This window comes from Callionymus lyra, chromosome 10, assembly GCF_982586985.1.
Source record: "Callionymus lyra chromosome 10, fCalLyr1.hap1.1, whole genome shotgun sequence".
In the NCBI taxonomy this organism is placed as follows: Eukaryota; Metazoa; Chordata; class Actinopteri; order Syngnathiformes; family Callionymidae; genus Callionymus; species Callionymus lyra.
The window spans coordinates 23,855,433-23,868,497 of record NC_141827.1 but is presented as its reverse complement, the minus strand read 5'-3'; the positions used below and the strand labels follow the sequence as shown (position 1 = coordinate 23,868,497).

Genomic DNA, 13,065 nt, shown 5'->3' with positions numbered 1-13,065 from the left:
GAGGTATAAGTACTTTGTTACAATGCTTCTCAAACGCACAAAGGTTGCTCGGTCTCACCATCACGACTGTATTTTATCAAATGCAACTTTTTTATTTGGACGACAGTTTTCGTCTCCAAGCTCTCTGTGATTCATTGCTGTGAACTTTATGACGTCAATCGACTGAAACTGCATTTTCATCAAACGCAAAATAAAGATAAGACTTGGGACTTGAAGGGAAAGATGATCTGACTCGTAAAGACAGCAGTAATGAGGAGAAGAACTCACTCAGGGCTTTCCAAGGATCATCACAGCGTTGAAAAGTCTCGGCGTGAATCTTCCAGACGTGGAATCACCGGAGCTGACGTGATCGGAGGAGACGACCCCGGCGTCCACTCCGGCTCGACCCGGAGCGAAGCCGAGCGCCATCTGTGACTCGGCGGATTTGGGGGCGACGTGAGGTGAACTGAGGGAGTTTTTGCACTTCCTGCTGAGGTTTAGGCCGACATCAGCGATATTTGCCGCCGAAGCATTGGGAAGACACGGAATTATAAATGACTTAATCTCAACTTCTTCTCAGTGGTGCGTCCCAGAGGGCAGCAGCCTGGAGTTGACAATGAAATATGACTGTATTTTTATATTCTCTTTTTTTGGGAGAGAAAAAAACAATCCAGTGGAGGACGGAATATTTGAATATTAGGATTGACTTGACTTTTTCGGGTTTAAAAATCTTCACATTAAGAGAAAAACCAAGCTTCATAGATGATTATAATATTAAATTGTTACTCTATTATTCGGACTATAAGTCAGACAGTAAAATTCTTAAATACATTTTTACGGACCCTCATGGAGTAATAGTGCCAAGGCGCGTATAAATCAATATTGCCGAGGTAGTATTCTAAGAGATACGATCTAGAATTAAGAAAAATCAAAGATAACCTTTCGTTCTCTTCATCAGCCGTCAAGCTGCTTCTCGTAATGAAGTAGAAATGATGCTTCTTTCTCAAGAATTGTACTCGTAGGGGGCACAGCGGCACAGTGGTTAGTACTTCCTTCTCACAGCCAGTTTGCTCTCATCTCTGAGGCAAGCTGCTTCCTTTCTGCATTACCCTGTGGTTTTACTCCGGGAACTCTAGTTTCCTCCCGCAGTAACGCTTATTTAATGTCATCTAATGACACCTGTCAGCGTTGAGTGGGCTTCACCTCCACTCAAAACTTGTCGATGCCAATGTCAGCATATTGTCACAAGAAGTACATCACTCACATCGAAATTTTCAATTGTAGAAATTAACATTTAAAATGTTGAGATTTTTTTTTTAATTCAACTGTTATTTTAAGTATTTAATACGTTTTTTATGGAATTCAATAATTTCTATATTGAATATTAACATTTTATATATATATATACTGTATATATATCCTTTTTTTTACTCATATAATCATATAATTTCATTTTCTTTCATTTTGAATATATATATATATGAATAATATATAATTTAATATAAAAAAGTGGGTCTAATGGGGCAAACTAGGGCTGCACGATATTGGAAATTAGTGCAATATCTGATATTGGTGTCTTGAATTGCGATATCCATATTAATTGCATCGGTTTTTCCGCAAAACTGAGCGACATCAGAGAGGAGCCGCCTGCAAGACACGTCACCATAGCAACCGAGCCTAGCAAGCTGCGCCTTACAGCCCCATAGACAGACAGAGACGTAAACAACAACGAGACATAGAAGTACAAATTGACAACTTTACAGAATGTGACACTGATTGGTGGAAGTGCGCATTTAAGAAATGCTTGATTTACATAATAAACCATTTATAAATGATCACATGTTTTTGATATGCATATCGTAGGGGCCAATATGTTGATATCGATATTTTGGCCCTAGTGCCAACATTTCTGTATTGAATTTAAAAAGCTACAAATTAAAAATATAGATTCATTTTTGATTAGAATAAAAATATCAAATTCCATTTAAAAAAACAAAAAACTTTTAATTTGAATATTGACGTATTAATTATTAAATTTAAATATTTATTCAATGCTTTAAAACAAGTTTCAACATTTGAAATGTTTATCCCAAAAGACACTGATGCACTTTCACAATAAACCCCGAGCAGATGATTGTGAAACTAAACCATGTTTCGATCTTTCCTGAGAACAGACGGTGCTTCTCTTAAACAAACACACATATTAATAATTAATAAGAGTCTCACGTATTGATGGAACTAAAGACATCCTCACTGACACTGACTTCATCAGCATCATCTGCACCGGGGGTCAAAGGTCGGCCCGGTGAAGGGCGAACCTGACATGGCAGCAAACGCGTCACATGACAAGTGTGGGTGAGTTAATGGAAGATGGTTTCTGAGCCACATTTAAAGGTTAGATTGAGGTCTGGAGGGAGGTGTGTGTGTGTGTGTGTGTGTGTGTGTGTGTGTGTGTGTGTGTGTGTGTGTGTGTGTGTGTGTGTGTGTGTGTGTGTGTGTGTGTGTGTGTGTGTGTGTGTGTGTGTGTGTGTGTGTGTGTGTGTGTGTGTGTGTGTGTGTGTGTGTGTTCAATCTCTCACTGATGGACATTTGTGGGTGCAGGTGAACAAACCCGGTCAAACATCTCATTTTAAGAACCATCACATTCCTTATCGTCTTCTTTCTTCGCGTGTTTCCACTCGTTTATATCTCCTCCGCAGACCAGCAGAAAAAGAGAGAAACGAGTAAACGATTCCATCTTCTAAACTTCCGTGTGTGTGTGTGTGTGTGTGTGTGCGTGTGTGTGTGTGTGAACACTAGGACCACCAGTGGCGCAGACGTCTCTGCTCGAAGACCTACGTACCGTGTGACCGCTGCAGATTTACACACACATTCTCAGCCTAAAGGTCAATCTGATCTCATCGCCCTCACTCCCGGCCTGACTGATGGACTTCAATTTTCTCGTCTCCACTTCATTCCGCCGCCTTCCCAGTAGGACGCTGAGTACCAGAGGAGGAGAGGCGGAGCGAAGATGACAGGGAAAGATGGGGGGAAGACGTGGGAACGAACACTAAAGAGGCAATGAAGGCCTTCACAGACAGTCGTCTTTAAATCTCCGCTGCAGAGAAACGACCTCTTAACACTCCATGTTGGAACCAAAGCAGCTGTTGCTGGACTATAGTATGTTTCTTGTGTCAAGTTAATAGAAAATTAAATAAACACATTTTACTCATAACTGACAAATCATTGTGTTTTAAGAACGAACATTTTGTTTATTTTCTAAATGATTAAAGCATGCAATTATATAAATAATAGGACTTTTTTGTGTGTTTCTACTATTTAAAAATGCAAAAAAAAACAACAATAATGTACAAACAAAAATAATTAAGTTGAGGATATATTAGTATAGCTTAAAAATGTTTATACTTTGAGAAAAGGAACAGGATTCAAAAGAAAATATGAATACTAGCAAAAATATATCTTCTTTTAGTTTGAATAAAAAACATTGTTACAATTGTTTATTAAATTATTAAATAAATACAAAGCATAAAATGTCACCAAAATGAAACATGGAGAACAGAAATATGCATTTAAGTTGAAAAACTAAATTGTAATAATGCATATATTTGTAAATAAATGTCATTAAAATTGAAATTACAATATCTTAAGGGTTTAAAAAAAAAAGGCTATATTTTAATATTATTTACTTTTAACAGTCTACATATTGTCACGTTCCAATACTAACATCCTAATGGCCTCAAGACTGAGAAATAAAGTTTCAGGTTCCCTGCATGACAAGGGTTCATTTAAATTCTCAAAGGACTTTTGAGTATAATGAGACCGTTTTTTGGACGCGAAACATCGTAGGAGTCAAACTAAATCACACAAGGTCAAATCTGAGAAGATGAAACTGAACATGTTTAATTAGAAATATGAAAGGAAAATCTAATTAAAGCAAGTTTGTAACAGCCGCAGTGCACTATGGGATTTGTGGAGTCAGTGGCAGTTGACATGATGAGTTTTTAACACGTGGCGTCCACATCTGTTGTTCATGCAATCAAATATCATCTTCTTTTGAGATGGGATAATGGACGTAAATTAAGATGTGATTTTGATTTTTTTCTTTTAGTCAATCGAGCCCATCAGTCGTGACAGTGTAGCAAACGCACTTGTGTGCACGTGGGCGTCGATTTAAAGTCACTTCCCTCCTGATTAGGAAGAACGAGTTGTTAATGTCAGACGTCCTGATGAGTAACAAGTGAGAGAATGACTGCAGACGACAGAAGAATCCTTTGATTATAATGTGCGTTTCAGTTTCAATGAAGCAGTTTCCACCTAAACATCCCATAATCTACTCGTTTCCTCCCAAACCTCATTCTGATTATTTAATTACCAACAACGTTGAGCAATAATCACGGCAGGAAATTAAGTTTTTTTCAATAGAAGTTTATCCGAGGACACGTTTGATAAGAGGTTCTGAACAAAACTTTGATTAATTCCATCTGCAGGTTTCATATTTGACCAGGAACGCAGGAGAAAATGTTTGTTCAATAAACTTCATTTTGATTTCTTGCACTTTCATCAGCAAGTTTGTCTGGTTTCAGCAAACAGCAGCGATTTAAAATAAAAGTACAGAAGGAATGAGAAGAAGAGGAGTTGTTTAAGAAGACGTTTTAGAGGTAGCAAGTTTTTCCTTTTTTGACTTTTTCAACAATGCTAATGTTTAAAAAAAAATGTATTGTATTTACTTCATGGCCATAAGATATACCTGTATACTGTACTGTTCCGCTTGACTGGTTTGGTTTTGATTTAATGGCTTTAGAATTGTCATATGTGTGTCAGTAATTTTGTCTATTTTCTTTTTTTAAAAAAAGGATATATATATAAAATTAAATATCTATAGCATTGGTCCCCCAGACTACAACCTGCGTCCACATTTGGCCTGGACCCCTGACGAATAATTCCGATTTTTTGTATTTCTTTTTTCTCATATACAGTGAGTGACATAAAATATAGGACCACTAAATTATTTTCAGATAAAGACTACGTTTTATCTTGTTGTATTCTACACCTACCTACATTTTTGCTCTCTAAGGGTAAATTCAAGAATTCAAATTCAAGGGCCTAAAATTACATTTCAATACTGTTTTCTGTGAGGAGGGTTGTTTGATTATTATTAATTTAATTCATAGAGTGACTATTTGACTTCTGTGAGGAACCGGTTAAAGGGCTTATTTGTTAATGTGTGGCTTTACAATTTTTACATTTTTACTTATAGGAATACCTGCAATGGTCACACCTTTTCTGTTACAAACTGATCTAAAGTAATACAATAATACTGTACATTTTGATTTGAAGTTATGATGTTTAAAAACAAACCTTATGGTAGGAAATCTAAAATTAAACTTTAAAAACGAATTTTGCCAATTTATGTAATTTTAAATATTTTAAGTATATATTATAACATTTTCACGATTGGTTGTTCGGTTTTCGGCTAATTGACAGGTCAACGTGCAGGTGCTTTAAGCTGCTGTGGTAGAATTTTGAAACTGAAACTGAAACAAAAATGGCTTTTTGCACATGGTTTCAAGTGAGTTGTTTGTTCAAAACATGTTTTTTTTCTGATTAAAAGTGCCAAAAAATGCTTATGCATCACTCACACAAGTAAAGATAAAAAAGAAGGTGCGATATTCAGAGGTAGTTAAGACCGTCGAGATGAAAGGAATAAAGGATAAAGCCGCTGGTATTTTCTAAAATAAAAAAAAAACAGTCCACTAATCTCACCTGATGCAGAGCCGTGAGACCGTCTTCGTTGCAGAGATCTGGACTCACATTGTTCTTCAGCAGGTAGCGAACTAGAAGAGAGAAAGGGATGGAAGTGAGTCTGTGATTAGCTTTGATGGGTTAAAGCTTAAATACTTCAAAAGCCTATTGTATTGTGTTTCCATCTGTATTCTTTGGAGTTGTGCAAAGCTGTGCATTGCTATTGAAGTGTTACTCATGAGGAAACAAGGATTTTGTCGTTCATGTTTTAAATGGGTTCGAACTGGAACCTATCCAAGGATTCTGCAGCCACTCCTGACCCGGGAAGTCGAACCAGAATTCCCATTTAAATCTGCACCGCCCCGGTCGACCAGCTATTCATTCTGACCTCCGCTGACAGGTGCAGCGATAACACAACGTTCACAGCTATTTTATGTCTCAACACTAAGCCGTCACTCATCGTCAGGAGACAATTGACGAGCTTGACTTCACCTTCACTGACGCACTAAATCAAGAGTACATTTTCGGACGATTTAACTTGAGGATAAAAGCTGCCAGAAACCAGTGGTCATACTGTTATGGCCAGCCTGAGAATGTATTCCCCCTTTTTTTTACATCAACCTCTGATTTTAAACTTTAAATGATCTCCATCAATCTTCGCAGATTCAGGTGATGTTTATTTCTGTGTCTTCACCACAAGAGGGCGTATGAGAGTTAAGAAAGAATCTGGAAAAGTCATCATTTAACAGGTGTTTTAGCAACGATCGGAACTGGAAAGCGACAAAACCTAGACCAATGTGGAATTCCTAAATGGTGCTGTACTTCGGCAATATTTTACCAGCTGATCCACCTGTTCTTTCGCTCCATGAGGCGTTTAAATCCCAGGACGCGACACAAGTGACGCAGCAAACAGATGCAGACCGCACTTATTAATTCATGGAGTTTGAAGTTTGTCCGATCCATGAAAACAGAAATCCCCTCAACTATTCCAGGTCTTATATTCCTGTTGTTTTATTAACCTTTTATCCTTTAACGAATAAATATTTTTCCGACTAGTAAGTTCAAGGTTTCTGATTTAATATATGAGCATAATTTTACATATATGTTACTATATACAACTTGCTGACCAATAAACCGTGAGTCTATCAAGTCTTCAAATCACCAGATCGGTCCAGCTGTTGCGTAACCGACCTCGGAAATATGAGGTGAGTCGGTGGGTTTTTGTTTGAGGTGATGTAACAAGAGATTATTTGTTTGCCCGCATCGCAGCCCCAAGAGATAAACCCACCGTCGAAAACTAATCACTTAAATTTAAATCCAGTTTGAACCGTAAGTCCAGTGGGTGTTACGTCAGACTCCAACAACAACATCACCATCATCATCATCACGTGGTGTTTTGGAAGCCTGGCCTCTTTTTTGAGGGACAAACAAAAACCCATTGAGCAGATGATTCGGCTCAAAGGGCTTGGAACGGATCTTTGGTTTGGGAGTTTCCAGCAACTCAAAAACTACTAAAAAATAAAATTAAAAAAATATATTTATTTGTAATGTTCTGCAGGATGGATGTTATTTAGAATAGTGCATTTCATTCATGTTGCTTAAGCATATACTTTATTTCCCACTGATTTTTCTACCAAGTGTTCAAGCATCAGTGTTATTACTTGTGTAGTTAAACCTGCTTAAAAGTAGGAGCGATTCCCGTCCAACACTTACTCTGTATTCGATTTGCACGACACTTCTCTACTGTGTTTTCTTCTGCTATTACCAAAGCATATTGTGCAAGTTCTATTGAGACAATTAAACCCGGTCAGTGCTTAGAGCGACTCTCGTCTAATATTAACCCTGGTGTTATCTCTGGGTCAAGGTGACCCAGTCACCTGAAAACAAATATGTTTGTGGGAGCTTCACTAAATAATTTAGTCATAAAAGCAACAACAGTGTGTTTCTTTTTTTAATTTAAGGCTTATTGCTTAAGTTTACGAAGTTAAACCCAGTCAGAATTCAGAGCAACTCATACCCAAGATGAACTGTTGTTAGTCACAGTGACACACTCGAGCATGCTTCTTTTATATATATATTCCAAGCGACAAATGTGATTCATTTTGTTCAAGTGTAAGAGCTGCTGAGACAGTTAAACCCCGTCTACCCTCAGAGCAACTCCCATCGAAGATTTACTTGCACTCAATTCAAACTACTTTTGTGTTTTGATTCTCTTTAGTGCAAAGAGAGGTTTCACATGTGATTCAGCATTAACTCCACAACCTCAAACACACACATCTCTCTCTCCACAAAAGGCAGCAAAGGTAATATGTGGTTGATTTGTGGGGGACACTAACTGCACATTCTCTTTGAGAGGTCACAGCCCTGCTCAACAGTCACACTGTGGTCATTCGGCTCTTTAATGAAAAGCTGCGGCATGACAGCCAGCACAAATATCTCTGCGGTTGAAGGTAAAATGAACAGTAAAAAAATAAAAATCGTACGTGGTTTTCTCACCTAAAATAGACATGAAACTCTCCTGGGTAATGTGGAGTTGTTATCCACAACATAGTTTGCTTAATGTAATGGTGATTTATTATAAATATTACCTTAGTGACAAGCAGTATTGGGAAAGTTACTTTAATTTAGCAATTTTATAAAAAAGGAAAGGAACTAGTTACTAGGGAAAGTAACTTATATGTAACAGAAAAATCTGGAAAAAAAATAACAAAAAATGAGATGAAAGAAAGCAATAACAAAAAACAAAGACTGTGTATTAACAGGTTAAAATATAGTAGTGCATTATAGTTTGTGAGATTTAGAGAAAGGTTTAGAAAATAATATTAATGCTATAGTGAGACTCAAAGTGACATAAAATAAAATAGTTAAGTAATAAAAATATTCATAAGAAACAGTGTGAATAAATAAATGATAAACAACAATAATTAATGATGGATTATAAAAAGAATATGTTGTTGTACATGAAGTAAAAAGCCTGTTTGGATCACAGTAATGATAACCATGTATGTTTTGCAACACTGTTTTTGACAAAGTAATTACTGTAAGGTTTGATTTGTGTTACTTCCAACACTGGTACCAAGAGAATATTAGTTCTTTGTTATGTCATTAACTTATCATGAGGGAGACAGAGAAACTATTTTCTCTGTTGAGTGATGAAAAGATCCGACGTTACTCTTCCATGTCTACATCGACTAAATCCAAGAAGAATACTTGTCCTTCAACATCCTGTTGTCAGAACATTTGATTGTGTTGCGATCTTCAGCACATCAGCAACATTTCTTTTTTTTTTAAAAGACCAAATAAAAAACAAGCCGCCTGAAGCGGGCGAGACAGCGCTCTACCGCTCCTTCCCTCCGCAGAGATTAAAGCAGAAATGAAAGATGAAATATTAGCCGAGGATCAAAACCCGAGCCATGCTGCTTGTTATTTGAGAGCTGTTTTGTGCTGTGCACATGGAGGGATTGAATCGTTTTTCTCCGTCTTTTGTGTGTGGCAAACACATCTTATTACGGCAACCACTTCATGAAGAAAAACAATATTAAGTGCATTTCAAAAATAAAAATTACATTGTCATGCTAATGTGGCACCGAGAGAAAGAACATTAGTTTCTATTTCAGCTCAGACTCTAATTGAATGTCGCAGTTTAGCTGTAATTGCAAACATATAGAGATGAAGCAGTGTTTGAGATCATACGGGAACATAAACGCCTGCAAATAAAGAAAAAAGTTGCCATTCATTTTACCATAACTCCTCACCAATCACTGAGACGCAGGGGGCGCACCAGCCCAGACAGCAAGGCCTTGAGGCTCCAACAGGAGCCGGAGCGAACACAGTCGTCTCTGACTCGTGAAGAATTGTGCCAAAGAATGACTCAGTAATAGAGTTTGGAAGAACTCAACACACTTTATCAACTTCCCAAATATTAATAAGAAAAAATTCATAACGCATCGAGTCCCAAAGCTCGGAGCAGAAGATGCATATAATATTGAGCCGGGGTCCCAGAGGGACGGAGAGCAGGAGGAAAAAAAAAAGCTGTGATCTGATAACAAATCAAATTTTGTTTGCGTACGACACTCCATACTTTAGACGAATTGAAAACAAGCGAGGGTTGGCAGTCCCACAGTACTAAAAATAAATGAGGAGCGGCGTAAACACTTGCCGCTATTTACTTCTCCGCGCTTTGAGCACGTTTGTGATTTAGCATTATTGTGGTGCATCATTTCATATTCATGAGGCTTCCACACTACATTTGACGGAGCAGAGAGACTAAAGTGGGAGTCGGAGGTCGCTGCATGAACATCATCTGTTTGCGGGAGCGATCGGGGGGTGAGGGGTCAGTGCTCAGCAGAACTTGACGCAAAGGTGTTTCAGGTGATTTTTCTTTCGTTGTCAGGGCTGGTGAGGAAAAGCTGTCTCAGTGACGGAGAACAGATGCAGGAAATTGACAGACTTGAATCAATAAACCATTAAAAGGTCGTTGTCGACAGAAACTTGACTGACATTGAGAAGCAGAGGTGTGTATTGGAAAGAATCTGGAGATACAACAAGATACGATATATTGTGATACTGTAGTAACAAGGATATATTTGTAGTATTGTCGAGTACTTGACTCTGGTGTTGAAGAATTTACACACCACATGACTCTGGAAGGAAACTGCTTTCATATGTTTTAAAACCAAAATATATTCAAACATCATCTTAAAAAGCTGCTGGAGGAAACAGTATCCTCTCGTCCCCAGTCATTGCCGGGATCTCGCAGGATTTCAGCTTTCCTTTAGCTGTTGAGGACGTCAGGACCACTGCCATCTAGATGTCGAGTGTTTAATTGCAACACAAAATGAACAAACAACGTGAATATTTGCTTTTGAATTGTACATTTAAAAAGTATTAATAATTTTCCAAAATATAAAACCATGTTAAAAATTATTTGAAAGACAAAACAAAAGAAAATGAAAGATACAGTGACGTTAAATATTGATACGGTATCATGAAAAAAATATTGCGATATTTCACTGTATCTGTACTTTCTTACACCCTTATAAGAAGACACTTTGATATGAAGCTTAATAAGATTAATGATGTTCTGGTTAATATGATGACCTATTATGATGCTAGTGTTTCAGATAAGATTAGGTTTCAACTGTACAGAAACAGGAATTTGTTTGCAGAAGGAGATACAAAAACAGAGATAATTAGGATAAATTGAGCATCAAAGAATGAAGCGACAATATAAAAATCAGAACTTTATAAATATACATTTTGTTTTCCCTTAACTTGAAATTCTAATAGATGGACCCTTGTGTTGTTAAGTTTGAAAACCCCTGATCTGAATGGACTTCTTCTCTGCATGTGATGCCAACATAAGAAAATGGCTGTTGGATGTAGTTTCCAAACAACATTTTAACGCAGTTTTAAGTCTGCTCTAGCTTTTAAGTTTAGTTAATGTTCATGTAGCTTGTCCTTTTTGTAAATACACAACACAGTCCCTCCAATTCTTACTCTGCTTTGTCATGGGTAGATTTTAGACTTGATCAACTCGGGTAAAATGTAATCCCCATAGAATAGTTTTGTTGTTTTCATCTGGCAGACCAGTAGCCAAAGTGCACCACAAACTTACCGCCCTTTAGTCATTGTTTCTTAACAGTAAGCTAACCATATCGTAGGTCTTAAGATTGTTGTTTTATGTAATACCGTCTTTGAGCTCCTTGGCAAAGGTATGTATTTGCCTCACTTTCTTTTTGGTTAAGATGTTTCTACTTGCATTTAGTGCATCTGTAGGTTGTATTAGCACGACAGTCCATAAAATCACAAAAGTATTTTTTTATCCATTCTTTTTTTTCTCGGCCTCAATTAAATTATAGAGAACTGTGACACATTTGGCTCAGATTCATTTAAGCAGGATGCGACACCTAAAGCATAAAAGCTCACGTCTGTGGCAATCGTGAAATGAGGGTTTAGAAGCTACACAAATGGAGGCAAACAGGAACTCTGATAAATGAGGCTGGTGGTCATAATGTTTTGGGAGATAATATGGCATAGCAGGCACATCCATTTAATTCTGCTAAACTAAGAGACAGAAGGTTTGATAGTATCCCAGCTACTAAGGGTATGAGGCAGGGGACACCATGGATCTGTCCAGAATATAGCAAACACACCAAAAAAAAAGGTTCACTAAATAATTAATTTTACTATAACAAATCATCCTTTCATTAGTTGTTTTTGTTTCAATCCTGATGTAACAGCCAAACATACAGTATGGGAAATACTTTTTTACGAGGCACACAGCAGCTTAACAACAGTAGACGGACGATCGATGGCGAAACTATCTGGTTTCAAATTAAAGCGAGAGATAAAGCTTGTTAGTAATCAAAACAACAAACAATAGCGGTTCCTTAAGAGGCCGCTGATCAACACACCTTCAATTACCAGTAAACATTCTGGACACATTAGCGCACTCAGCAAACAAATAAAAACCATTCAGCTAGAATGAAGTTAATTTCTCTGAATTACAGAAACACTGGAAGCTTTTTTTATTCCCAGCTAAATCCACGAAGATAAAGCCTCTGGATCATTATTAACAACGTTACAACAACCTGGAGTTTTGTACGTATCTGGCCGCTTTTCTGATAAACTCGCTTATGTTTTCCATTATTGCTTCATTTGAGAATCGATCAATCGGATTACACTTGATTTTAGTTCAGAATGTTATCGTAGAGAACAGAATTTGATATAGAAAAACTGTGTAGGAGGCAAATATCAGATATTTCAGATAACACGATGTCTACCTTCATATCTGAACATATAGTATATATATTTAGAAAATTTATTTATTTATTTACACAAAGTAAATATAGTTAATTTGTAATGTATGCTTGTAATGTATACTTTAAAGACGCCGTTCACATTATGCATGTATATATCTTTAACTGGTTTTGACCAACAAAAGTTTCCAAAACATGTTATTAGCAATTAGCATCGAGCATTGTTTACATCTTGCAAATATAGCTTATTTTTAAACCTTGCGTTATCTCAGGGTCAAGGTGACCCAAAGGCCAGAAAATAAAGGCGTTTGTGGTACCCCAAGGTGAACAACCTCCACCAGTGCATATGTACTTCTGGAAGCCAGTGAGGTCGTTTATCTTGAGCCCAGAAATCTTGACAAGGGATATGACAAACACATTTGTTTTCAGACAACCGGGTCATCTTCACCCTGAGATAACACAAGGTTTAAGTATTTTACATTGTCTGGTGGACATTTAAAACCTCATGTACTAAGAAGTTCGTAGATCTTCTACTAAATATGTCCGTTAACTTAAATCCAGAAGATGGTGCAGCACAAAAATA

The 13,065-nt window shown here is 37.2% G+C and overlaps 1 protein-coding gene across 1 annotated transcript in view; it reads right to left on the bottom strand.

The window, feature by feature from the left end:
• ppp1r16b (protein phosphatase 1, regulatory subunit 16B) overlaps positions 1-13,065 on the bottom strand; it is an 88,810-nt gene that overhangs the window by 21,390 nt on the left and 54,355 nt on the right. The window contains exon 3 of the mRNA XM_087801861.1: positions 5,743-5,813. Within this exon, the coding sequence (XP_087657987.1) occupies positions 5,743-5,813 (71 nt within the window). The remainder of the gene's footprint in view (positions 1-5,742; positions 5,814-13,065) is intronic.